Source organism: Dipodomys spectabilis, unplaced genomic scaffold (genome assembly GCF_019054845.1).
Source record: "Dipodomys spectabilis isolate Male_0828 unplaced genomic scaffold, ASM1905484v1 ptg000069l, whole genome shotgun sequence".
NCBI classification, from domain to species: domain Eukaryota; kingdom Metazoa; phylum Chordata; class Mammalia; order Rodentia; family Heteromyidae; genus Dipodomys; species Dipodomys spectabilis.
Window position 1 is genome coordinate 22,849,279 of NW_024870746.1, and position 25,877 is coordinate 22,875,155.

The following is a 25,877-nucleotide window of genomic DNA, read 5'->3' on the forward strand; positions in this document are numbered from 1 at the left end:
AATAAAATGCTAGTTGCATATGTAATTTGAACTTTTCTAGGGAAGAAACAGGCGTAATAATGTTATTTATTCTTCCCCTCTCCACCTGTCCCAACCCTCACCCCCTCGTATTGAACTCAAAGGCTTCATACTTCGAGCTAGGCTTGCCTGCTCAAGTCTGGTGCTATACCACTTGAGTCCCCTCCAAGTAAGGTTTTCTGCTGGTTAATTGGAGATGAGAGTCATAGGGACTTCTCTGCCTAGAATGGCTTCAAACTGATCCTCAGATCTCAGCCTTCTAAGTAACTAGGATTACAGGCAGGAGCCACCAGTGCCTAAGCCAATCAATACCCTTGACTACAAGGTAGTTTTTTTAATCATAAAAAAGCAGAGGGCTGGGCTGGGAAGTTGGCTCAATGGTAGAGCGCCTGTCTTGCATGCATGAGGCCCTGGGTTCGATTCTTCAGCACCACATTAGCAGAAAAAAAAAAAGCTGGAAGTGGCGCTGTGGCTCAAGTGGTAGAGTGCTAGCCTGGAGCTGAAGAGCTGAGGGACAGCGCCCAGGCCCAGAGGTCAGGCCCCACAACTGGACCAAAAAATAAAAATAAAAAATAAATAAAAAAAAGCAGGAGGCCTAGTTCCCTCTTCCCAGCCATGTAGATGTATATTCTAGCACAAAGAAAGGAACTCTTAATTTGTCTCAGTTGGAAAACAGAATGATGAGGGTTTCACTTGAGGAGATGCAAGCCTCAACTGTTCAATATTGAAAAATTATACTATGTATTATATAACTATATAATAAAGGATAGATTACATAATTAAGTCAGAATATATAACTATACTAAACTATAAATATATATTACACAGTATACATATAATGTATATACTACATATTAATATAAATTATGATTATATAATTATAGTAAATATACTAAAATAATATGTATTATAGTATGTTAAAAAACATATAATGTATATTAGACTATACACTCTAATACAGAGAAACAACTTGTCAAGTTGGATTTGGCTATATTCACCAAATTAAAGCAGTTTTGGTTTCTCTGAAAGCATGTTTTCCTTCTCTGTGTTCTTGAGATGAACTGGTTGTGCTCATTGCTCCCCTCTGGGATCAAAAGCACAGTTAGGTTCGGATTTGTAGCTGCTCTAGAAGCAGAAGCAACCAGATGCAAGGATGGAGGGAACAGAACTAGTTAAGCCTCCATCCAAGCCAATACCTGTCAGTACACGTTACATTTTACAAAGGAATGATAGAAGAAAACATCAGTAAGTTAGCAAGGGGAACGGGAGGGATCTTTTGAGTTCCCTCTTTGATCCTCACTGCCGACATATTTTAGCTCAGGTACTGAGATCTAAAACCCACAGAATATTTTCCAGAACAAAGCCATTGTTGCAAAGAAACAAAACAGAAAGCTAATAGACCTTTTCATGATAAAAGCAAATCTTTCTCTCCTCTCTTCTTCTTAGAGAGAAGCAAAGTTTACTTCTCTGTAGCTCTCCTCTGTTAGGTAAGTGCTGGAGGAAGAGAAAGAGCTAAATAATAAGTAGTAAATAGCGATATTGCATCAAAAAGAAGCCAGACAGTTGAGTACATGAGATAAAAATCAATGACAGGAAGGAATGGAAGGAAACATAAGCCTTAGGCTCATAAAGTACCATGTTGTGATTCTCATTGAGGGACCTGACAAATGAATTTGTACAAGAACTTAACTCTGAAGTCATATGTCATCTAGCTGATGAATACATAATTTCTGTTCAAAGAAATTCAATTTTTGCACATAGCAAATCTTAGAAAAAATTCATTGAATAACACTGTGAAAGGAGAAATGGGTCTAGACTTTAAAGTACCTTTGATTTTTGAGGGAATATATATTAAATCCATGCCATCCTGTCTTCGGCATTTTCAGATGAATCCTGTCTTTCTGCACTGGCATCCAGTGTGGTTTTATGGCACTTTATTTCAACTTGAGGGAAGATACATTTATTTACGTGCCCTTCCAAATTCCTGGGACAGTTCTGATTTCATTATATCATATGCTTTCTAAACTATGAACAGTATTTTTTTTCAATGTTTTAGAAAGGTTTGCTGTATGCTTACAACATTGGAGAGCCAACTAGAAAACCCGGCTCAATGTTAATTTGACTGTTTTGCTCTGTGTTCTTGAAAACTGTCTGAGCTGATTGCAAATTTCAAGCTCTCTCTGCTTGATGAAATGTTGCCTTCAGCACAGACAGCTTGAAACACTGACAAAAATCAGTCTGGCAGGATTCTGTGATCTGAAACAAGAAATAGCATGAATGGAGAAATCCATGATAACATATTGCCTCAGATAATACAAACTATGAATGGTATCAGCAATTATCATTAATTTCTTAACTCTCACCTACCCAGGGCCGATTTATCTAGCACAAACAAAATCAGGAGAAAACCATCACAAGGAAATAAAAACATCTGTAGTTTGGGATCACATGGACTTGCAAGATGAGAGTTAAACAATTGCCAGGCCCGGCTACAAAGGATGATAGGATTGGCTAGGTAGAAGCTGATTCAGACCAATGGTCATATTTTTAGTCTTGCACTTGCCAGGCAAGTACTCATCCACTAAGCTAAATCCCAACCAAAAGTAAGATCTTATCCATCTGTTTTTGTGCTTTGAAAAGAAGGCTGTAGAAAGGCAGTTGTGTTCCCAAACCATTACTATGCCAGTTTATACTAAACCCATGTGTGGGCTGGGAAGGTGGCTCAGTGGTAGAGCCCTTGCCTTGCATGCATGAGGCCCTGGGTTTGATTCCTCAGCACCACATAAGCAAAAAGAAAAAAGCCGGAAGTGGCACTGTGGCTCAAGTGGTAGAGGGCTAGCCTTAAGCTGAAGAGCTGAGGGACAGTGCCAAGGCCCAGAGTTCAGGCCCCACGACCGGAATAAAAAAAAAAAAAAAACCCATGTGTGTACTAAGTTTTAACAGCACCTCAAGAATGTTCATGGCTGCTACCCTATTTCAGCTGCCCATAAGAAAGACAGAAGTAGCTCCGTACATTTTATAATCTTGTATAAATGAGTTTCCAAAGACAATCTGATTTGATGGAAAATACATTTTGTCTTCATCACCGCACCCTGCGCATTAGCTCTTAAAATCTTTGAACTCTTCAAAGTGATGTTTCTATATATATCACTTGAGAGTGGCGAGTTTTTGACTTGACTGTTTATTGAGAATCCTGGAACTTTTAGCTTCCTGGGCAATAGTACCGCTTTTACTTTGCTTCGATCTAGAAAATGAGGAGAACATAACAGAAATCAAATAGTGCTGTTCTTAATCCCCGTTAATGGAAGTAACTAACTGAAATTAAATGGATTATCTGAGACATCTGATACATAGCTAACTGATACAGATAAATGGAAATTTTCATCATAGATACTCCAGTGACTACAACTGTCAGTGTGTCTATTTTGGCCATTGGTTCCCCTTTAGGAAGTGGTCTATCTAGGGTAGGAAGGGGCTTGTAATGGCCTGTGGTTCACCTAGGAACTTAAACTTCCACTCTCACAAGAAACCTTTTCTTACAGTTACCTGCTGAAGAAATACATAGGTTCCCTATATTGCCATGATGTTGAAAGTAGATAAAAATACTTTTAGCAAAAAAAACAAAAACAAAAACATTTTGTATGTCACGTGAATGCATAATTTAAAAACAGTGACTTCTGTTGGGAGTATAGCAAGCATGAGGCCCTGGGTTCAACCCCCAGTAAGGGGGAGAAGGATGGTACAATACAGAGAACAAACAGAAAGCTGGAGAAAGCATGCTGAGAATATGAAGGCCTAATAAATGAGAAGAAATGCTTTCACTTACCCTTTCTTTCTGGGGCCAAGAATCCTGTATAGGCAGAGACAAATGATAGCAATTGAAACAACTGCAAGACACCAGGAAAGAAAGAAAAAAAACTGTGAGTCTGAAACCTCATTACCAGGACTAAATTTAAGCAGAAGAAACAAATGCTGGTGGGGAAAGGGTATTTTATTTACACACATTTATCGTCTATTTGGTTTCTTCATTATCTAACTCCTTGGCATCACACAGTCCCATGACAAGGCAGAGAGGAATCATAGCTTAACTTAGAAAAGTATCGAAAGTACGTTTAGAGCCAGGTGTCAGTGGTTACTAGGAGGTTGAGATTTTAAGGTTGAAGTTTAAAGTCAGCCTGGGCAGCAAAGTCTATGAAACTCTTTTCTCCAAGTAGCCACCAAAAAAAAAGGCCGGTACAGGTAGATCTGCAGCAGAGCACCAGCATTGAGCAAAAAACAAAAGGGTAGTTCCCAGCTTGAGTTCAAGCCCCAGTACTGGCACACACACACACACACACACACACACACACACACACACACACACACACACACACACACACACACACACACACACACACACACACACACACACACACACACACACACATCACATTTGACAGAAATAGTGTACTATTATAACTTAAGAAGGCATATGTTATTTGTTTGTATATGTATGTGTACATATATACATAATAGTATATGTTATATACACTAAACTGTGTAGTAAATATAATTGAACACATATTACATAATATAAAATTACCAATGAGAATATATCATATATAAAAGATTAGGGTTTTATTAAGATGGTTTACTTAATCTTAAGTTTCAATAAAAACTACCAAAACTGAAAAACTTCTTAAAATGAACTTTAGAGTATTATTTTGACTTAAGCAATGTTAAATTGGGGATACTTACTGAAAATAAGAATAATCAGAGCAATGATCCATGCATCTAAGAAAGAATAAGAACAGAAGATGGTGAACATACCTTGGTCTCTAGATGGGGTCTCTAGATGGGGGTTAAAGTACTTAGCTGAAATTATCTAAATACTAAAGTTTCTCTAATTTTAACATGATTCCTAATATATCCCAGGTCTGGTCATGAAATCCTAAGCCAGTTTCCACAGTTAAGGGTAAGATTTGTGACTTTCAGTTTTCAGGTCTTTGTTCTGTAGTTACCCTAAATTGTATAGTAAAGCTTATCATAGAACAATTAGAATTATTACTAATTTTGAGGACAGTCATTTAAAAATATATTTCTCTTATAGTTAGTTCAGTTCAGTTACCTGTTTGGATTTGTATGTGTGTGACAGAATGAAACTTGAACTCTGCCTTGTACTCCTGCTTAGCTTTTTACTCAAGGTGGGTGCTCTACCATTTGAGCCACACCACTACTTCCACCTTTGGCTATTTAATTGGAGATAAAAGTCTCATGAGCTTTTCTGCCTGGGCTGGCTTTGAATTGTGATCTTCAGATCTCATCTTCCTCAATAGCTGGTATTATAGGTGTGAGCCACAGACGCCCAGCTTTGGTTATTATTTATTTTAATGATTATAAGAAATTAAAATTTTCTGTGTTTCCTTATAAGTGGATATGTAGAATAAGTCATACATGTTTTATTAACTGATCATATAGATGCTATTTATAGCCTTCACAATTAATACTTAATCTTAACATTAACCCCTTTTCTTATCTTCCTTCCATCTTTGTAGACACACCCCCAAATAGAGACATGCCCTAGCTGCCCAGGAGACACCAGGGCACAGGAATAACAAACACATGCAGAGAAATCTGAATGTGCAAGTTTGGCTATCCAGAGGACACTAAATAATTCTACAGAAGCTAAACTTTTACAAGTGCATCTGTTAGTAGTATCTCTGCTTGTAAGCTACCACTATATTTACTGGATTGCTGTTAGTCCATATGGCAAGTGTTATGCTTACCTTTGCTCTCATTTCATACACAGATGTTCAACAGTCTATGAAAGCATTGGAATTACTGGCATAATGGTAGTCTGACCACAGAATTTGAAGTTAAAACATAGACAGTCCTCAACTTGAGATGGTTTGACTTTTAAGATTTTTCTGACTTTACAGTGGTGTGCCAGTGATGCATATTCAGTAGAAACTGTATTCTGAGCTCTGAGTTTGTATTTTTCCTGGGTTAGCAATAAGATATGGTCTCAAGATGCCCAGCAGTGGCAGAGAGCCATGGTTTCCAGTGATCCAAAACCAGGAACTCTGCCCGGTGTGGCTAAGCTATACTGCTTCATAGGGGTTAGGTGTCAAAGGGATTTCACCTTTGGAAATCTTATATATATGTATATATTTTATATGTATATATATACATACATATATATAAAATATTTGTGTGTGAGTATCTATCTATATATATAATGTGTGTGTGTGTGTGTGTGTGTGTGTGTGTGTGTGAGTATGAGTGCACGTGTGTGTGTATGTGCATGCACTCCAGTACTGGGGCTTGAACTCAGGGCCAGAGCAGTTACCACTTGAGTCACACTTCCATTTCCTGAAGTTTGCTGGTTAATTAGAGATAAGGGTCTCACAGACTTTCCTACCCAGGATAGCTTTGAACTGTGATACTCAGATCTCAGCCTCTGAGTAGCTAGGATTACAGGGGTGAGTCATCAGTTTGTGGTGGGTTTATCAGGATTTAAGTTTCCAGCTGTGCAGTCAGCCATCTGGATGGTGCTGAATCCATGGATTCCACCAATTGCAAATCAAAAATATTTGGGGGGTAGAAAACTTATCAGTACTAAACGTGTTTTCTTGTTAGTCCCTAAATAAATATAACAACCATATAGACAGCATTTGCACTGTATTATTATATATTAAGTACACTCTAGAGCTGACTTAGGGAAGGCATTTCCATATTATATGAAAATACTATATAGACCATTTCATAAAAGGAACTTGAGACCATCCACAGATTTTTGGATACCTGGGGTGTGGGTTATGGAACAAATCTCTAATGAATACCAGAAAATACTAAGAAAAAAATAAGCTGAAGTAAGTTTTTAAAAACAGTTAACTTTTATGAAGCTAGTCTAAGTCAATGAAAAGAAATAGGTTTATATCTTCTTTTACTCACTAGGAAATCTTTTTATTTCCCTTAAAGGGAAATATATATTTAATATATAATGTGTGAACTGTGTAAGCCTACATAAAGGTACATGAAGCCAACTTTTCCCAAATGAAATATAAGTCAATTTATAGAACTTTAAGGTTCCTGTACAAAAATATATAAATAGAAAACAAATTTATATGCAGATTTTATTTTTTTTCTTTTTGAGTACGGTCGTGAGCCTGAACTCTGGGCCTGGGCGCTGTCCCTCAGCTCTTCAGCTCAAGGCTAACGCTCTACCACTTGAGCCACAGCTCCACTTCCGGCTTATGTGGTGCTGAGGAATAGAACCCAGGGCCTCTTGCATGCAAGGCAAGCGCTCTACCACTGAGCCACCTTCCCAGCCCAATATATGCAGATTTTCTTAACAAAATAACACTATCCTGTGGAAAGCAAGCTGCATTTTATGTATTTTAACCTATAAATAATACCACTAGCCAGGTTCTGGTGACTCATGCTTGGCTACTCAGGATGCTAAGATCTGGAGGACCATGGTTTAAAGCCAGCCTGAGCAGAAAAGTCCATGAGACTCCATTTCCAGTTAACCAGTTATCCTTACCTAGATTTCCTACACACACTATTATTTATATTTGTCCTGGTATCTGCACAAAGTAACCATAAATGTCAGTCATCACTAATGATTTATGACATGTGGTTTCTTTCTTAACTACTGATACTTTAGGATACTTGGAAGATAAAATATTTCCATGTAAAATATAAATAAGGTCTCAAAATGCAGGGTTATAAGCAACCAAAATAAGAACCTAGTTCTTGGTCAAAGAGTCCTTGTTTCGGCTCAGGATATCCTAGAAAAAAAAGAAGAAATATTGGTTTAGTAAAAAAAAAATTTCAAAAAGAAAACCAAAAAATAAAGCCTTTAAAATCCTTTAAATTCATGGTTGATTTCTGACTTTGGTATAAAAAACCTTAAAGTTTCACTCTCTTTTTAAACTTGTATTAATGTTTCTCATTTAAAGTAGCATCATAAATTCAATAAACTCGTATTCAAGATTATGGGCTTCCTTCTTCCTGTCCACTAAGGTTTCCCCATGCTAGTACTGTATAAGCCTAGCGAATTTCTTTTTAGTATATTCTCAAAATCAGTCTTTGAACTCGATATGATACTAATTGCAACTGAAAGATAAAAAGCAGCTAGATAAATGCTTCAGTTGTGAATCTAGAATGGAAGAAAAACTTCAACCAATAAAGGCTTCATGTAAATACCTTCAGCTGAAGTCATACTCTTAAGACATTAAATATAGTGAAGAATAAAATTCTAGGAACAAACTTAGCTCAGGAGGCAAAAGACTAGTGCAGACACAAGGACAGAACACTGCTGATAAACACATGGAAAGACGTTGTGGTGTGGATGTGAATTCATACCCAAAAGGCCTCAGGTGTTGAAGTCTTGGTCCCCACATAATAGCTCCAAACTTTGAGAGGTGATTGGATCTTGAGGGTGCTGGCTTAGTCAGTGGATTAATTCATTGATGGAGTGAGTCACAATTTTAGGAAGCTGGGCTTAGTTGAGAACCATGATTATGTCTTTGAAGTGTGTATGTATATTATTCCTGTCTGTCTATTCATACTTCTTCCCTCCCCTTTACCCTCTCCTCCTCCTCCTTTCCACTTCTTTCTGGCCACCATGAGATGAACAGCCTCTTCTGCACAAGCAACTGCCATCATGATGGTTTCCCTCCCCATTTCAGCCCCATGACAGTGGAGTCAGCTAATTATGGACTGAAACTTCTGAAACCATAGGTCAAAATAAACCTTTCTTCCTTTTTTTATTTTGTCACGGCAATGAAAAACTGATTAAGATGGACAGCATGTATTAATTGGTGCATACATACATATATTCTTCAGTAAGAGAAAGGAATAGACAGTTGTTTAGGAGGTGAAGTTTCAATGATACAAGACCTTAAGAACATCATGTTAAGTGAAATAAGACAGAAAGTGACAAATATATGAATTAACTTACATGAAGTACCTAAAATAGGCAAAGTTATAGAGATAGAATAATAGTAGGCTAGAGAGAGAGAGGAAGGGACAGAGAAAGAGAAGACAGTTGTTTAGGAGGTGAAGTTTCAAGCAGAGATGAAGTTCTTGAAATACAGAGTGTGATGGTCTCACCATCATGTCAGTTAACAGTGCCACTTAATTGTATTGTTAAAGTGGGAAACAAAAAGAAAACAGCTGGGTGCCAGAGTCATGCCTGTAATCCTAGCTACTTAGGAGGCTGAGATAGAAGGATCTCAATTCAAAGTCAGCCTGGGCAGAAAAGTCTGTGGGGGTGGGGTGGTCATGGGGCTTGAACTCTGGGCCTGGGTGTTGTCCCTCAGCTCTTCAGCTCAAGGCTAGTGTGCTACCTCTTGAGCCACATCACCACTTCTGGTTTTTCTGAGTGTTTTGTTGGAGATAAGAGTCTTACAGACTTTCCTGCCAGGCTGGCTTAGAACTGCAATCCTCCTATCTCAGCCTCCTGAGTAGCTAGGATTACAGGCGTGAGCCACCAGCGCCCAGCTCTGTGAAGCTTTTATCTCCAATTAACTACCAAAAAAGCTGGAAGTGGAGGTGTGGCTCATGTAGGTAGTGTGCTAGCCTTGGATGAGAAAACTGAAGAGCAGCACTCGGATCTTAAGTTCAAGCCACAGTACTAATATATACACCAAAAATAAAAAAATAAAAATAAAAAGGAAAAATAAAAAGCCAAACTACATGTACAACCTATGCATAATAAAAGTGTTCTAATGTACAGAAATAGAAACCTTAAGCTATTGATAGTAATTAATTTAGTTAATGGACTAGAAAGTTTTCTTTTTCCTCTACATTTTTGTAATATTTGAAATTTTACAAAAATGTTTGCATATTGCTCTTAGGAAAGATAAAAAAGTATATCCTAAATAGTATAAAACACTTAAAACTGACAAGTTCATCAAAGATGCACTGTACTCATAATGGTAACCCCTTTTTACCACTGAATATAATAAAATATAATAATAAACTGACAAATGCAAAACAATGTTCATTTTATACTAGAAGAGCTTTAGTTTACGAAAGTTCTCATAAATCAATAAAAATATTTTAAAATACCTAGTAGATAGAAAAATAGGCAACAGATATGAATATACATAATGAGTATATGATTCTCTAATATATATGTTAGATATGAGTAAGTAATTGAATATACATAGATAAATGGGTACAGTGGTATATACTTGTAGTGAAGGATGACTGTAGCCCAGAGTTTGAAAATAGTACCGGTAATGTTGTGAAATTGTCTCCAAAAAAAAGGCATTTAAAAACTGTAGATTAAAAATATCATTTAATCTTATTAAAAATTAAAGAAACCGGCTCTGGTGGCTCACGCCTGTAATCCTAGCTATTCAGGAGGTTGAGATCTGAGGATAGCAGTTCAAAGCCAGCCCAGGCAGGAAAATTCATGGACCTCTTATCTCCAATGAACCACCAGAAAACCGGAAGTGGCACTGTGGCTCAAAGAGCTCAGGGACAGCACCCTGGCCCTGAGTTCAAGCCCTGTGACAAAAAGAAAACACCTAAAGAAATGAAAAGAAGAAAATAGACTATCATTATTCATCTATCATTTATGGAGTTCTTTTATCAGCAAGATAAAGAATGACCAAACCTGGATATTCATACACTGCAGGCTTCCTGGGATGAGTAGGTCTAGGACCTGGAAAAACAAATTTGAAGGCTTATCACTTCGTATCCCTTATCAATATAAGATTACAGAAAGGATGGCTTATCCAAGTAAAAATAGCTGTACTTTCTGGTCATAGGGATTCTACTTCTGAGTATATCTGGCACACACAAGAATGGTCACTAGGGGCTGGGAAGATGGCTCAGTGGTAGACTGCTTGCCTTGCATGCATGAGGCCCTGGGTTCGATTCCTCAGTACCACATAAGCAAAAAGAAAAAAGCTGGAAGTGGCGCTGTGGCTCAAGTGGTAGAGCGCTAGCCTTGAGCTGAAGAGCTGAGGGACAGCGCCCAGGCCCTGAGTTCAGGCCCCATGACTGGACCCCCCCCCAAAAAAAAAAAAAAATGGTCGCTAAAACCCTACATTTTATATTAGAAAGACTAGAAGTTAACTACTAATAAATCCAAAAAAATAATGTGTTAGGGGTAAACATATGTTTCTTTGTAAGAAAGCCAGCAGTTACACACTACACCATTAACAGCTGAATTATTTCCAGTTAGCATTTCTTGGTCATTTTTCATATTAGCACACTTAGATCAACCTTAACACAGATCTATGTTGTTCATACTTGTGATATATATTCTTTCCCACTGGATAAAAAATTACTGACAACCTTTTGTCAGAAATTTGGATGTTTTTTTCCCTCCACAATTAGTTGTCTCTATCAAACCCTAAGCTAAATCATTGTTTTGCAAATCCTTTATGAAATACTGATTGTCAATTCTTTCAAAAGAGCCTATCGACAAACTTAGTATACCACATTAGGTATACTCTCTTGGAGTATATAAGCAGATACAAACGGACCAATGCGTATACATTTCAAATGCCATCTTACTTTTGCTCACATCAGCCCTCCAAAAATCTCTCCCTCTGCCTCACGATGCTTGGCTGAGGCAGGCAAAGAAGTTCCCTTGTAATTCCTGCCCACCCTTTAAAATATTAAGCAGTGGCCAGATATATGGGTGCATGCCTATAATTGGAGGTAGGAAGATCTTGGTCCAAGGCTAGCTTAGGGCAAAGAGCAAAATTCTGTCTGAAAAATGAGCTGAAGCTAAATAAGTAAATAAAAAAAAATAGGCTACAGAGTGGCTCATCTGAGAGAATGCTTGCTTAGAAAGCACAAGGCCTGAAGCTTAAACCTTACTTTTATGTATTAAGAGTAAATAATGTATGTGGGGGGGAGGGGGGAATGGGAAAGGGAAACAGAGGAGGAGGCTACAAATGCTTGATAAGAAATGTACTCATTATCTTGCCCATGTAATTGTAACCCCTCTGTACAGTATTTTCACAATAAAAAAATTTCATTTAAAAAAGAATAAATAATGTAAGCCCTAATATTTATATAAGGAGAATAGGAAATATTTGACCAAATTAGGACCTGTAATTTGTTTTCAGCTAAAACATCCTTATTAAACCAAAGGGACACTGAAGCCCATAGAAACAATAGCTGAATTAGGCATTTCCAAACTACTCTACCCTAGTGAATACCCTTTTCACCATTCCTGCCATCTCTTGCTTCTAAGAAACCAAGAAATAACAGCCCCGAATCCAGACAACAGTTCCTTTCTCTACATCAAGACGGCCTTGATGCAGTCTTGAGTACAGCAGCTGATGACTGGTTCCTTGAAGAAGCCATCCTATTTCAGTAGATAAGGCTTATCTGTGCCCTTCAGTTAATACAAAATCTAGTTTCTACTGCCTAATAAAACTGCCTAGTAAAAGACAAAGAAAGAATAATTTTTTTAGGTGAGGAAGGGAAGTGAGGAAGAAGTAAAAATATAGCCACGTTTTGGCAATGGCAGAGGTCTCCCAGTTATATATAAAGAACTGGCAGGGAAGCACAGCTTTCCACTAGAAAGGCAACCAACGAGGGTGTCAACAGATCACTTACACACACACACACACACACGTAAAAGAGCAAAGTTGGTGACACAAAACACATTTACAAACAGAAATCATGATCTTTCCTCTTCATGAATATTAAGTAGTGATATACTTTAGAGAGCTTCCTATATAAGCTTCCTAACCTGCTAAGTGCTTTCAACATATCTTACAAGTCTTAAACCTAATAAAAAAAGATACTAAGTCATTTTATATAGGTGTTAGACACATTTTAAATTTACACAGTGTTCCCAAGGAATGTGCACAGCCAAGTATGTGGACTATGCAAATAAGATATCAGAATTACTATAGATAACCAATAAGATGGCTGTAAACATAGTCTTCTTCCCTATAGATAACCAATAAGGTGGCTGTAAACATAGTCTTCTTCCAGATAACCAATAAGATGGCTGTAAACATAGTCTTCTTCCCTATAGATAACCAATAAGGTGGCTGTAAACATAGTCTTCTTCCTCTTACTACCAAAAAAATGACGAATGAATTAGATTCTACATGGAATATATAGGATATTACACGAAATCACCAGGAATTTAAAGGATTTTTGAAAAGTATGAGCAGGAAAGTACTCAACCTGAGACAGTGGTGGTGGTTAGGTTTGGTACAGGGTTGGGACTGACCCTGTTAAAAAAGTGAACAATATATATTGGGTCAAACTCTTGGAAGTTTTCGGTATTTTCACCAGAAATTTGAAATATTCTTGGGAAAATATAATCAGGAAGTGATTAAACCTCCGTAAATCCAAGTTGGAAGTTTGGGACTGGGAGAAGGCCACCCTGGAAAACAAGACAATGGTATTTAGATGAAGCAGTTTGCTTACACAAGTCATGCCTTTCATTCTGGATGTAATTAGATAGGAATATCTATTTAATTAGAGATCTAATTATTAATCTAATCATATTAGATTGATGTCTATTTCGTTAGAAATATTATGCTTTGATCAACTCTGAAAACTTCCTGCCATTCATAGTCTATGCATAATAATACTGAACAAGTGAAACTCAGAGACACACCAGTGAGCTAAACAACACAAATAAAAATTCTAAAACTCAAACTGTAACAGCAGAATTCCATGAGAATATAATGGCAGACCTAAAATTTATGTTTACAACATAGAAATAAATATAACATGGAGTTTATATTGAGATATTCAAGAAATAAAACCTAAACCATTAAGCAAGAAGGAAAAACAGAGCACATTTGTACCTTTAAGGCAGGGTGATATCGGGGGATCCCAAGCACTGTTTCCGTTACAGACAAATTTGTCAGTGCCATTTCGGTAAAAACCTTCTTTGCACTCAATTGTAATGGCTGCCTGGTAGGAAAAATTTTTTGCCAATCCTGAGGTAATTTCTCCATTTACAAGTACCGGAAATGGACATTTGACCACTGAAAAGAAAAGAAACCAAAGTATTCATTTCCAGTAGGAATGAAGAGACAAGAAATGGAATGCAAGATACTGTGTGTGTGTATGTGTTTTACATATTCAAATGCATTTTCATTCTAGCTAAGAGATTCAGAAAAACCTAATGATCCATCTTACCCTTTAAGGAACAGAATCTTATAATTTATTCCTTGTTTGAGAAAGGTCCCACTGTAAGACAAATTCAAGTCAAGTTCTACCGCAACTTTGGAAAACTGATGAACGATAGGGGTCTTTAAAAGCAGCAATATGCTGCTTTTTCAAAAAGGTAATGAAGACTTCTTGGAGAAGGTGACACTCAAAACTTTAAAACCTGAAAAGAAGCTAGCTAGTCACACAATGACACATAGGCGTGTTGTTTCTTGGGCAGAAATAACACACACAGACTGGGATATTCCAGAGCAGTGGAGTTAGAGTGTTCTAAATCTTGTGTCTGAATGAAACCTAGAGATGATGAGACACATTTTATGTTCCAAATGAATACACAAGCATAAAAGGTCCCAAATAAAAGTTAACCACCAATGCTTAGACCCCATACTAGTACACAAGAAATTCTCACAATGAAGGATTGGCCAGTGACAGATTACCTCAGATTTGGTTTATCTGAATATAGTTTCCAGCTGTACCACCTTCCATTTTAGATTTCTCCTTGATGCACTCCAGATAAGTATTTTTAAGTTCTCTTTTGACTATCTTAATCCACACCAATGTCTTCTAGCTTTTTTGGGGTAATCTGGTTTTGTTGTTGTTGGACTCTTACTGGCAATTTTTTTTTTCTTAATCTGTTGGTAGTTTTATCAAACTAATACTACTGAACCGCTGAGGATAGAGGCAAAGTTTAATAATTTATTCACTTTGCCTCAAAGTCACCGAATTTCCTAGATCTGAAGTGATTGTTTGCAGTTTTTTTGGAATTAAATTTGGATAACTTTTGGCTAACATTTACTCAAAATAATGCTTCCAATTACATACACCGTTGACTAGCTGACTCTCCCTCATAAGTAGGTCTGTAAGACTGTTTCTTAAAGTTTTCTTCTCAAATCATGTTGGATTTCTACAGGCCTGTCTCAGTTCATTTGCTGTGTTCAGCTGTACCAATGAGGATCCTGTTTGAAGTGAGCCCAGGCAGAAATGTCTGTGAGACTCTTTCCTGCAATTAACCAGCATAAAGTCAAAAGTGGAGCTGTGGCTCAAGTGGTAGAGTACTAGCCCTGAGCAAAAAAGCCAAGCCAGGGCATAAGGCTCTGAGTTCAAGCCCCAGTGCTGGCACAAAATAAACAGACCAAAGATAACTTTTTAAATATTTTCTTGCAAGATTTTTCTCCAGTTTTTAGTATCAAGACAATGCTGTCCTTATAAAATGATTTGAGGAGAATTTCTTTTTCTTGCATTTTCTTGAAAAGCTTGTGTAGAATCATTGATTCCTTTAATGTTTGCTAGAATTACTTAATGAAACTATACACTGTCTAGGCCTATGGTTCTCTATATGGGAAGGCTATTAACTACAAATTGTATTTTTTTCTTTTTTTTTTTTGGGTCCGGTCATGGGGCCTGAACTCTGGGCCTGGGCGCTGTCCCTCAGCTCTTCAGCTCAAGGCTAGTGCTCTACCACTTGAGCCACAGCACCACTTCCGGCTTTTTTTTTTTTCTTTTTGCTCATGTGGTGCTGAGGAATCTAATCCAGGGCCTCAGGCATACAAGGCAAGCGCATTACCACTGAGCCACCTTCCCAGCCCCCAAATTGTATTTCTTTAATAGATACTTTATGTCCTCCAAGAAGTAGGTAAGTTTTGTACCAGAGGCATATAGAGTACCTATCTAGTAAATGTAGGGCTTGAGTTCAAATGCCAGTGGTAATTTGACTAGCAAGTACAAGGCCCTGAATACCCTTGTACTACTGAAAAAGAAAGAAAAAGTGTATTGTAATCTCATCATCTTTTAGATGTCAGAATGCTATTTAATGGTATCTTCATTTTCATTACTTTTTTGCGGGGGTGGGGGAGGTGATTAATGGAGGTAAGAGTCTTACTGCTCAGGCTGGCTTTGAACTGTGATCCTCAGATCTCAGCCTCTTGAGTAGGTAGGATTATAGGTGAGAAACAGGTACCTGGCTCTTGTTTTCACTCTTGATAATTTGTGTCTTTATTTTTGGTCAGTCTGGCTATGGACTTATACTTTATCCATTTTCTCTAAGATTAAGCTGTTTGCTTCACTGATTTCTCTGCGTGTAAATTCTTTTTTTATCATTTCCTTCCATTTGCTTGTTTTAGGCTTAATTTGCTCTTTTTTAATGTTTTGAGGTAGACGCATAGGTCATTTGATTGCTGACTTTTTTTCCCTAACACAAGCATTTCACACATTTCTCTCTAAGCAATGCTTTAGCTGCTCCCACAAATTTGGATATTTTCATATGTTGTGTTTTGGTCTTTACTCAATTCTAATCACATACTAATTCCAATTTCTTTTTTTTTTTAATCAATGGTGATTTAGAAGCATCTTGTGAAGTTGGAGGCATGACTCAGTTGGTAAAGCACTAGCAAATGAATGAAAGCATCAGGTAAAAAGCAGAAGCATCTTGCGTAATTTTCAATTATTTGGGCATTCCTTTGGTGTTTGTGTTACTCTACTTTACTTCCTGAGAGTGTAAGATTTCAGTTTTGTTTTTTTTGACAGCTCTTCTTGCTCAAGGCTAGTGTTCTCTGCCACTTTCAGCCAACAGTACCATTTCCAGTTTTCTGGTGGTTAATTGGAGATAAAAGTCATATGGACTTTCCTGCCTGGCCTAGCTTCAAACCCCAATCCTTAGATCTCAAGCCTCCTGAGTATCTAGGATTATAGGTATGAGCCACTGGTGCCTGGCTTGATTTTTTGATATTTATTAAAAATTACCTTCTTGCCTAGACACTCTCCTACCTTAGAGAGCTTCCATATGTCTCTGAAAGTAGTATTTATTTGTTTATTTTGGTAGGATGCAATGGTGGCTCTTTTTCAAGGGGCAGATTGAAAGTGTCTCCATGCTGTTCGTCATTAGTCAACCTTCAAAATCTAAAGACTTTTAAAAAAATTTTGTCCAGGGCTTCTTATTCTTGTCAAGTAAGAGGGTCAGTACAATCTGCTCTACCATTAACTGTTGCAAAACCTCTGCAAGCCATTATCCTATTTTTTAAGCCAGTGTGTCTTGAGCTTGTTCTTTCAAATAAAAGCACCCTAACTCATGTACATCCATAGTAGTTCTAAACACATAAGGTGATATGCCAAACCATATTATGGTAAGGGATAAGGCACATATACGTAGGTACAATTATGTTTTGCTTGAACTTGAAATTATGACTATGAAATTATGACTATGAAATTAAATCAGATAACTGTTGTACAAAAGCAGGAAGCTCAAATGCCCATTTTGTTTATGTGTAGGTAAAACTCTACAGAATGCTTCCACAGGAAGCACAGGTAGAGAAGGGAAAAGTCTCTGTTACCTTTGCACTCAGGAGGATCACTGCTCCAAACTCCATTGCCTGCACAATACAGAATTTTCTGGCCAACAAGTGAAAGCTGATCTGGTCCGGGGATCTGATCGCAGCTGTAAGTGACAGCTTCGCGGAAGTTAAATACCTCTATATCAGTAAAAGTGTGTGTTCCATTTTTAATTTTTGGAGGTGGTGTACAAAGGATCTCTTTAAAAAAAAGTTGGGGGGGCAGAGACAGGAAAGGCATGAAAAAAGCAAGGTAAGAAATGAAAGATAACGTTAGCAAAGTTCTAAACTGCTATAAGGAAGTTCATCATTATAGATTTTCTATAAGCTAGTTGTGAACTCAGTATTTATTAGGGGGTTTCTGATATCCCAGATCCAAACCATTCATGTAGAAATGAATGTTCAGAAAACAACAGTTTATTTTCTTAAGGAATAAAATGTCTATATTTATTTGCAAGGCCATGCTCTGCCTTACCCTCGTCATCATAAGAGAAGTGGAAAATTGAAGAGAAATTAATTTTTGCAACTAAAAAGAAAACTGAGTGCTAAGTGCAAAATACTTTTTTATAATTTCTACCTTCTCTAAATGGGTATTTCATAATCATACTAACAGATATCTTTTATTGCCACCATCTTCACAATACTGAAATTTTTGGTAGAGGCTATAAACCCTGATAATACAGTAGACCAACTGCAGATGTCTTTTCATTAAAAACTCATCTTAAACAAAAACTTTTCCTTCAAAATAGGATACAGATAGGCTGAGTGCTAGCAGCTTATGCCTCTAATCCTAGCTACTTGGGAAACTGAGATTTTTTTTTTGGGGGGGGGGTCAGGTTGTGGGCCTGAACTCTGAGCCTGGGCGCTGTCCCTCAGCTCTTCAGCTCAAGGCTAGCACTCTACCACTTGAGCCACAGCGCCACTTCTGGCTTTTTTTTTTCTGCTTATGTGGTGCTGAGGAATCAAACCCAGGGCCTCATGCATGCAAGGCAAGCGCTCTACCACTGAGCCACCTTCCCAGACCGGAAACTGAAATCTTAAAATCCCGGTTCAGCGTCAGCATGGATAGGTCTGTGAGACCATAATCTCCAATTAACCAGCAAGAAATGAAAGTGGAGAGGTGGCTCAAGTGGTAGCGTGGCAGCCCTGAGCAAAAAAGCTAAGTGAGATTGCGAGGCTCTGAGTTGAAGCCCAAATACTGGCATAATAACTAACTAACTAACTAACTAACTAGTTAAATGTATGTTACATCCATTTGAATTCATTATCCTTAAAAATGAGTTAGTAATTACTTTAAAATTCTAGCACATGTGCACATGTACACACACACACACACACACACACACACATACACAAGACTTACTTTCACATTGTGGGGGAGTTCCGGTCCAAACGGCCTCAGCATCTTTATTAAGCACACAGTGTAGAATTTCTTGACCAATTAAGTAATATCTAAATGAGCCAAGAAAAGGTTACTATTTTTTTCAGCAATGAACCGGCTGCACATAATAAGGCAGGCAATTTTTAGAGGCAGTGGTTTGAGGGAGAGGCTTCTTAAGCAGCACATACTGGAAGTGTGTTATTAAACTGTGATTTTTAATCAAATAAGGAGCTTTTAGTCTACGTGAATAAACAGTGTTCAGGAATTACAGTATTGCTGTTGCTCATAAATGTGGACCTGTGAGCACAACTTCAATTCTATTGGTAGTAGAATGCACTTAGCATTCTTAATGCTTTAGGTTTTGCTGGAGTAGCTGTGAAACCCTTACCTATTTTTATTCAGAGTTACAATTAGTAGTGGTGCAGTTGGGTATAGCAAGTTGGCTTGTTACTTGATATAGCAAGTACTCTTTTAACTTAGGTCTTAAAAAAAATGAAAGGAAAGTGTAACTTCTTTAGTTATACTTTCATCCTGTCTCCAAAAAGCAGCAAAGGTTGTTTAGCTAGAAGTACAACTTGTCACAGAAGAAAAAAACAAACAAGTTTTACATGAATGTTTAAGGGAAACACAGAGAAACAGCAAGATAGTTACCTTATTTTTCCAAAGGAACAACTTACCCCTCCTGGCAAGCAAAGTGCGCCTTATTACCCCATGCCCAAGACCCAGTGGGATAGTATACCCAGCCAAATGCAGGATTTTGGAGAGTGTTACAAAGATCTCCTAACAGAAAGCAAAATGGTGGAATTTTAAACACATACATTTAAAGCAAAAAAAAAAATCTATATTGCATTTTATTACATTTTATGATGTATTGTTTTCTTTGTATTTATGAGGACAAATGTAAGATGTACAATCACTCAGGCAAGCAATGGCCAAAAAAAAAATCCCTAGAAGTTTCTCAAAGCCTGATTAAAAACAAAACAAAACAGAACTCCACAAAAATATGCAACAAAACAAAACCCACAGGAATCTCAAATCTCGCTTAATGTGAGAAAATCATGATTGCTCTCGTGGCATATATAGCCTGAGATTCTGAGTGAAAGCATCCTAGAACAAGCAAAAGGAAGTAACAGTAATATGTTGTGTTTACTTACTACCACAAACAATATCTCTAACCGGTGTCCATGTCAGATTCTTGTCACAGGTGGTAGTCATGGATAACAGAAGCACAATCGAGTACCCTCTTTTACACTTGTATAGCACTTGTTCCCCAACGCTGTAAAAAGGTTTAAGTTTATGAACAGGCTCCATCGCTTCAAAAGGTGGTGGTGGTTCACAGGTATCTAGGGACAAGGGGACAAAAACATAAAGGATATGCCTACTATTTTCACCAATCAGGGACTATTAGGCAGCAGGTAAGTTAGACCACAAAAAAAGAAAAGAATGAAGGCCTTTGACAAGATTGTAAATGATTGCGCTCTATTTTCACGCAAGTGGTAATATTAGCAAAAACAAATAAAAAAAACTTCTGGATTATAGTATAAATATACCGTCATGTAAAAATCACTTCTTGTTTTATTTCAGAATAAACTGAACTGCTGTTCAATAAGAAACTATCAACATTTTGGGTCTGAGAAAATATGCATTACAGGCTGGGTGAAGGTGGCTCGTGCCTATAATCCTATCTTCTTAGGATGCTGAGATCTGAGGATCACCATTCAAAGCCAACCCTGACAGTTTTATTCCTCATTCCTACTCACTGCTCTGGAAGCTATTCAATAGCCTCCTTCTGTTAAATTCAGAATACCAGTCTCCTTCTCTGGAGGTTCCTTTTCCTCTATAGGACACCCAGAGGTGTTCTGATGCCTATCGACTGTAGCTCCCTCTCCATGTCCTTGTCTTCCTGTTACACACCACCTTGGTCATCTGCTTGTCATCTGGTTCTCTGAGCAGATCTGCACCACCTTGGTCATCTGCTTGTCATCTGGTTCTCTGAGCAGATCTGAGATGTCCCTAGTAGATCTGTTCAAGGACCTCTTCATTCTACAGGTTCCTTTTCAATGACTTTGTTGCCAGTGACAACCAGCTGCCTTCTAAGTCTCCCTGTCTGTCCTGAGTCTCTAGTGACAGGTGACAAATCTACATACAAGGAAGTCTGCCTTATTTGTGGATGTATTAACACTAAGTTTTTAATAAGTGTGGTTAAAAAATAATATTTTAAAAAAATTAAAATAATGCAGAAACAAAAATTTTAAGCCAGGCACAGTGGTGCATACCTGCAATCCCAGCTATAAGAGAGCCTGAGATTGGGAAGACTGTGGTTTAAGGCCAACCTAGGTAAAAAGTTGGTGGTACCTCCATCTCTATAGAATAGCGGGGTGTGGTTTCACACACCTATTATGCCAGCTGTGGTAGCAAGAGTAGATAAGAGGATCTTAGCCCAGGCTGACTGTCAGCAAAAAGTGAGACACTATCTCAAAAACAACCCAAGCAAAAAAGGCTCAAGCACTGGCGAGTATAAAATCCTGAGTTAACGTTACACAATTAAAAAAATTCTCATATATGCATTATCACGCAGCTGAAAGGAAGAAATATTCACAAGAGTTGAGTTGCTCCAAAAATGAAATATTTTACCTACCTATTGCCTAATATAGCACATTTTCATTTGGCTTTTCCTAGGTTTCAAAACTATGCTGATTTTTACGTTTCAATTTAGCCTTGTTTTTCCTCTTCATGTTTCATTTATTACCATCCACATTGTAGCACTCCATTCCTCTTTATTTCCCTCCACATCAAAGACCTTTCATAGTGTTTGCTCATCGTCTTAAGCTTATATTTTGACATCTACCCTAAACATTTTTCTAAATGCCTTTTGTTTGTCTTATCACAATTGCCGTCCTCTCCCTCCTCCACTCCATGTCAAATGCATCCTTGAGGAATCAGGAAGAAACCAGACCAGAGTACTAGCAGCCCTCCCTGGAGAGCTGGCTCAGTCAACTCTCCCTGCCTCAGCACCAGAGAAAGACTATTCTAACCATGGCTCTTCAAAGAGCTTTCTGCCTGGACACAAGAGGACTGTCTTCTCCTTCTCTAAGCCCTGGCCAGATAGGATATTTAACTTTCTGCTAAAAAGTTACATGAGAGTACTGATATTGAGATTATAAACAACAACAACGTAACACTCTGACATCCTAGTTCATAGTCAGCCTGGGCAAGAAAGTCTGAAACTCTTTAAAAAAGCCTTAAGAAGAGTTATGACTCAAGTGGTAGAGTGCCAGCTTTGAGCAAAAAAAGCCAAGCAAGAATGTGAGGCCTTGAGTTCAAGCCTTGTACTTGTTCAGTACTGGCTCAAAACCAAACAAAACACAAAAACAAAGCACACTCTGGATATTTAGGACCGCAAGTATGTCAGTGTCCCTGTCTGTGTTGTATCTGACAGGTAGACCTCTGTGTGCTCATGGTGAAGAAGAGAAAAGATAGTTTTAGAAGAGTGAATGTGTCTCCTAGACACAGGATGGTCAGAGAAAGTCAGAGTTGGTAGATTAGACAGAACCAATGAGAACATAGAGTCAGAAGATGTATGTTCTAAGGGTTGGGGGGTAGGGGCAGCCATATACCAGGTATGTAACAGTGTCCTAGATATAACCTGGACATAGAAACAAAACACATGAGAAAACAAGAATGAGATATAAAAATGATTTTCTTTGGTGTGGTAGGTTTTATAGCAGTGTACAGTATATGTAGTCTTTGTGCCTGATAGGTTCTGGTGGCTCACTCCTATTATCCTAGTTACTCAGGAGGCTGTGAGATAGGAGGTTTGTGGTTGGAAGCCAACCCAGGCAGAAAAGTCTGTGAGACTCTTATCTCCAATTCACCAATAAAAAGCTGGATGTGAAGCTGTGGCTTAAGTGGTAGAGTGCCAGCATTGGGCAAAAAAGCTAAGGGACAGTGTCCAGGCATTGAGTTCAAGTTCCAGGACTAGCACACACACACACACACACACACACACACACACACACACACACACACACACACACACACTATAAGTCCCATTCAGTGAATTACAACATCAATTTAGTGGGATGGGTCTATGCCATATTGATATTTATGGTTTCTTAGGATACTAATTTCTCACTACTGGGGCTTTTAGGTTGCTCCTTTCAACTATGACTCTACCTATTGTGTGGACTGGTCTGAAAAGGGACGATAACTCTCTGGATGGAAACAAAACAAAACTCCAACAACAAAGAAAGCAATCAAGCAAATAGATACTTGTTAACCAAGATCGATTCTATCTCACGAAACAAGTAGATCCCACTAAGTTGTTTGTTTGTTTGTTTTAAGGCTTACAAAGTGGCCCCTTCCCATTCCACTAAATCCAGGCGCAGAGCCTACTTAGGGATAGATAACCCTAGCACAAGCCAGGCAAACCTGTCCTTCCGAACTCCTGCCCACCCAGCAGGTGTCTCCCTCCCCCCTCCTTTGATCCAGGCACCCCACCCAAACTCAGGACAGTCTATAACACGATCTGAGAAGCTCCAAGCCCTGGAGGCATCCATGGTGACCATTTCCATGTGTACCCCTCTCCTCCCCCAAGGCACCCCGCCCTTCTGCCCAGGGAACCCAAGGGGAAACACTCTCTACGCCCCCCCCCACGCCCCCCGCAGTACCTCCGCGCACCAAAGCGCTCCAAGCAGCGCTCGCCCGCCTGGGGCTGAGGGGCGGGCACCCCATCCGGTTGGGGGCACAATCCGGGGAAACACCCACAAGCTGTCAGTGGGGCCGCAGCTGGGGTGAGCGCCCTCCCCACCCACCCGCTCCCCGGCCCGCCCCTCCCCTGCGCCCCATCGCGCTCCCCGACGCGCGCGCGCTGGGAACCGCGCTCCGCACCACCCCGCAGGCGAGCCCCGGCCCGGGCGGCGTGTGTCCCTCCACCCCGGGGAAGGAAGGGCCCCGCCCCGCCGCCGAACCTGGCTGCTCGCAGAGGCCTCCACCCGAGAGCAGGGACAGCAGGAGGGCCACCGCCACCCAGACCCTTCCGAGGACGCGCCGCCGGAGAGCCCCCGGGGTGGCGCCGCAGCTGGCAGGCCCCGTGCCCCGCACCGCGGACCCCGTCATCTCTCCGGAGATGGACGGGGATAACTGAGCGCCCGCCGGGTAGGGGAGCCACTTTTGAGCCCCCGTGGGCACACGCAACAATCCTCCAAACTCACAAAGTGTGCTGGGCTGCACAGGTGGGCGTGGCCGGCGCCCGCGCCCCGGGACAGAAGGGACTGCAGGCTGAGCCAATCAGAGGGGAGCAAGGCGGGGCCTCGGCGCAGCACCCGGCGGGCGGGGGAAGGGCAGCGCCTGGCCCAGACAGGGGCTGCGGGGGTTCCGCTGGCGGGTCACCCCCCATCCCACCTCCCACACACCCCAGGCCTGCAAGAGCTGTGGCGACGCTCCCTCTACAGCCTCCTAGGCTCCGCAGTGGCTTGCGGGCATTGACAAGCAGGGCTGCCGTTCAGGCCCCGGGAAGGGTGGATTGTAAACAGCTGGTCTTTGTCATCATTTCCTGGAACTCTGGCTTGGAAAATAAAACAGGGCGAGCTAAAAATAGATAAGCCCTGAGTTTCAGCAGCGGGTCATCTTAGACTCGGGACCCCTTGGGAGCCCTCCAGGCGGCTCTGCTGGATTATCTGGGCCTTGGAATTAGGCATTAGGAAAGGTTAGTACTTTGCCTGACATTTTTCTTGCCCCAGTGTCTGCTGCTGGGCCCCCTCCTGGCGTTCTCTCCCCCCCACAGCTGTCAGAATCTCAGGTTTCACCACTGCACCCCAACCCCTAAGGTCATGTGTTCCTCCTCTTCCTCCTCCCTTGAGACACCCTCAGGGAGAGAAACGATTAAGCATCACCAAACATTACATACTGGGACTCTATGGAACCCTTGCTCTTGAACTACTTGATGTTACTGAAGATGAACACACATGTATGAAAGATAGACAAACGGGTGGCAGGATCTGGGAGGGGGTATGAATTTGTTGGGTGAAGTTGGGAGGGTGGATTCTTTTCAGGAGAAATCAAATGTTGGGAAATGAAGCAAAACTGTCCTGCGTTGGTGGCTCAAGGCTGTAATCCTACTCAAGAGGCTGATGATCACAGTTTGAAGTGAGCGTGGGCAAGAAATCCCCGACCCCCAAAACCACCAAAAAGCTGGAAGAAGAGCTATGTCTCAAGTGGCAGAGTGCCAGCCTTGAGTGAAAAAGCTAAGGGACAGGGCACTAGAAATAACTAAGAAGTTCTAGCAATAACTGCAGTTAGAATTCCAGCTTCTGCCTTTCAGTTGTAAAAATTGTAACTAGAGGTTAATAGAATTGTTTAATAATACATTTTAAGTTGGGAAGTATAGGATTTTATTCATAGTATATATAGTATTTTCCATGGTCATTAATAGAAAGAAAAACTATCATGGTTTCATAGTAATTAAAGTCACAGGTCTCAGTAGTATCTATCAATTGCTCACTCAATTGCCCCTCTACATTATGGAAAAGAATACAGAGGTGTTTGTTTTGTGTGAAAAAGCCAGTTCTTGAGCATTTAATTTTTAGTTCTTTAAAAGTCAACTTAAGGGCTGGGAAGGTAGCTCAGTGATAGAGTGCTCACCTTGAGCTGAAGAGCTGAGGGACAGCGCCTAGGCCCCAAATTCAGGCCCACAACCGACCCCCCCCCCCCCCAAAAAAAAAGTCAACTTAAAAATTCCCATGACATATTATTTGCTAAATATCCAGTTGAACAAAACTCTTGTCCCTGAGTGTCATATCACATCACCAGGCTTCTTAGGCTTCTTTCTAGATGATACGACAGCATTATCTAGAAAACTCTGAATAATAAGACTCACTTTGGGATTCAAGTTGTTGTTGTTTTTCTTTATGTCACTGGACTTATACTTTTTTTTCCTGTTTTGCATAACTTTAAATTGAAATTTAAACCAATGCCTAGCTTACTTCTTTCTTGGTGTC

General features: G+C 39.6%; 1 protein-coding gene across 3 annotated transcripts; it reads right to left on the reverse strand.

Moving 5' to 3' along the window:
- Positions 1 to 2,918: 2,918 nt before the first annotated feature.
- Positions 2,919 to 24,075, reverse strand: Cd46 (CD46 molecule). Of its 3 annotated transcripts, none has more exons than XM_042681315.1 (11): positions 23,850 to 24,075; positions 20,034 to 20,222; positions 19,557 to 19,659; positions 18,862 to 18,950; positions 17,502 to 17,699; positions 13,809 to 13,991; positions 10,631 to 10,678; positions 7,749 to 7,790; positions 4,756 to 4,791; positions 3,845 to 3,868; positions 2,919 to 3,262 (listed from the first exon to the last, which is right to left on the reverse strand). In XM_042681315.1, exons 1-11 carry the CDS (start codon positions 23,995 to 23,997, stop codon positions 2,985 to 2,987), a joined length of 1,338 nt encoding a protein of 445 aa, XP_042537249.1. In that variant the 5' UTR covers positions 23,998 to 24,075; the 3' UTR covers positions 2,919 to 2,984. The 3 variants fall into 3 exon arrangements, 2 of the variants coding, with proteins under 2 accessions (XP_042537249.1, XP_042537250.1); XM_042681316.1 differs by having other exon boundaries at positions 3,029 to 3,262; positions 3,845 to 3,905; XR_006147683.1 differs by lacking the exons at positions 2,919 to 3,262; positions 3,845 to 3,868; positions 10,631 to 10,678 and adding an exon at positions 13,177 to 13,378 and having other exon boundaries at positions 4,774 to 4,791.
- Positions 24,076 to 25,877: the final 1,802 nt, after the last annotated feature.